The sequence below is a fragment of the Naegleria gruberi genome (genome assembly GCF_000004985.1).
Source record: "Naegleria gruberi genomic scaffold NAEGRscaffold_240, whole genome shotgun sequence".
NCBI lineage: Eukaryota > Heterolobosea > Eutetramitea > Acrasida > Naegleriidae > Naegleria > Naegleria gruberi.
The window spans coordinates 7,366-8,540 of record NW_003163110.1 but is presented as its reverse complement, the minus strand read 5'-3'; the positions used below and the strand labels follow the sequence as shown (position 1 = coordinate 8,540).

Genomic DNA, 1,175 nt, shown 5'->3' with positions numbered 1-1,175 from the left:
CGATTGATTTCCAAATCAAATCAAAAGAAATGGCCAAACAATCTCGATCTAATTCCAATTCAACTGATCACTATCCACTCTATCCAACAAATTCGACTACAAGTAGTGGACAACAAATGATCATGTTTTCTACAACTCCTGACTACAAAAACGAAGCACACTATTATGAGACGAAACTTGGTAGTGGTGCTTTAATTTGTGACACTGAATTGTCACCAGTTTGTAGTTGTAATGAATCAGTTTCCAGTTATTTATCATGTGACGATCAATATCATAAACAACAGTCATTCTCAATTCGAACACTTGTGGTGACTGAACCTTATTGGAAACGAGTGGGAAAGGTACTCGATAATAACAAGAAGAATATCATGATGGGATGTATCATGTTTGTTCTGGTGTCTCTATTCATTGTCAGTACTGTTTACTTTGTAAAGAGTTTGCTGATGAATAATATTGTAATACTAACGATTTGTGCTATTATGAGTTTGTTAGCAGCTTTGATTATTTCAGTTCTTGGAATCATTTGGTTGACCAAACATAGTAGATTCAAAACCACCACCATGTAGGGTATTTGTTAAGATATTGTAAATAGTAATGTAAATATTAATATTAATGATGATTAGCACACGATCTCTTGTAAATCCAATAAACAGTTCTAAATGTTTAAACTCTAGTTTCTAAAGTGAAAGAATAAATCTTCTTTATCTAAATTTGGAGCATCCACACCCACAGACCAACAACAGCAAGAAATCAGGGATGAGGTTTTCAATTTTGGATAAAATTATAATGTTAATTCATAAAGAGATTGGAATTACTTTAAATGTCAGATTTATTTGAGGATAACCTTACTCTTATGAGAAGTATATAGCTCTACCAGAGGTTGTCTTTCAATAGTATTGGCATGAATAGATCCATCCTTGGCATCCTGTAAGTGAATTTCTTCCAATTTTGGAAAATCTGCATTCAACAGGAATTTCACACCTTCCAAACCAATTAAATTCTGATTCAAAAGGAAAACTCGAACGTTTGTCAGTGATCCATTACATAATATTTCACATCCTGCATCCCTAATGTCATTTCCAACAAGATCCAAGTATTCCAATTTTGAAAGTGCATTCAGATAGAGACAACCAGAGCTGCCAACATTATTTCTCGAAATGGTTAAGTGCTGAAGT

General features: G+C 33.4%; 2 protein-coding genes across 2 annotated transcripts in view; one reads left to right on the top strand and one right to left on the bottom strand.

Moving 5' to 3' along the window:
- Positions 1–29: 29 nt before the first annotated feature.
- On the top strand, positions 30–675 carry NAEGRDRAFT_82355 (uncharacterized protein; the record flags this gene model as incomplete). The annotated part of the gene is made up of 1 exon (XM_002668403.1): positions 30–675. The coding sequence occupies one exon, from the start codon at positions 30–32 to the stop codon at positions 564–566; it is 537 nt and encodes a 178-aa protein (XP_002668449.1). The 3' UTR covers positions 567–675.
- A 154-nt stretch (positions 676–829) lies between these two features.
- NAEGRDRAFT_76641 (uncharacterized protein) overlaps positions 830–1,175 on the bottom strand; it is a gene marked incomplete at both ends in the record, with an annotated part of 4,072 nt that continues 3,726 nt past the window's right edge. The window contains one exon of the mRNA XM_002668401.1: positions 830–981. Coding sequence (XP_002668447.1) covers positions 830–981 — 152 coding nt within the window. The remainder of the gene's footprint in view (positions 982–1,175) is intronic.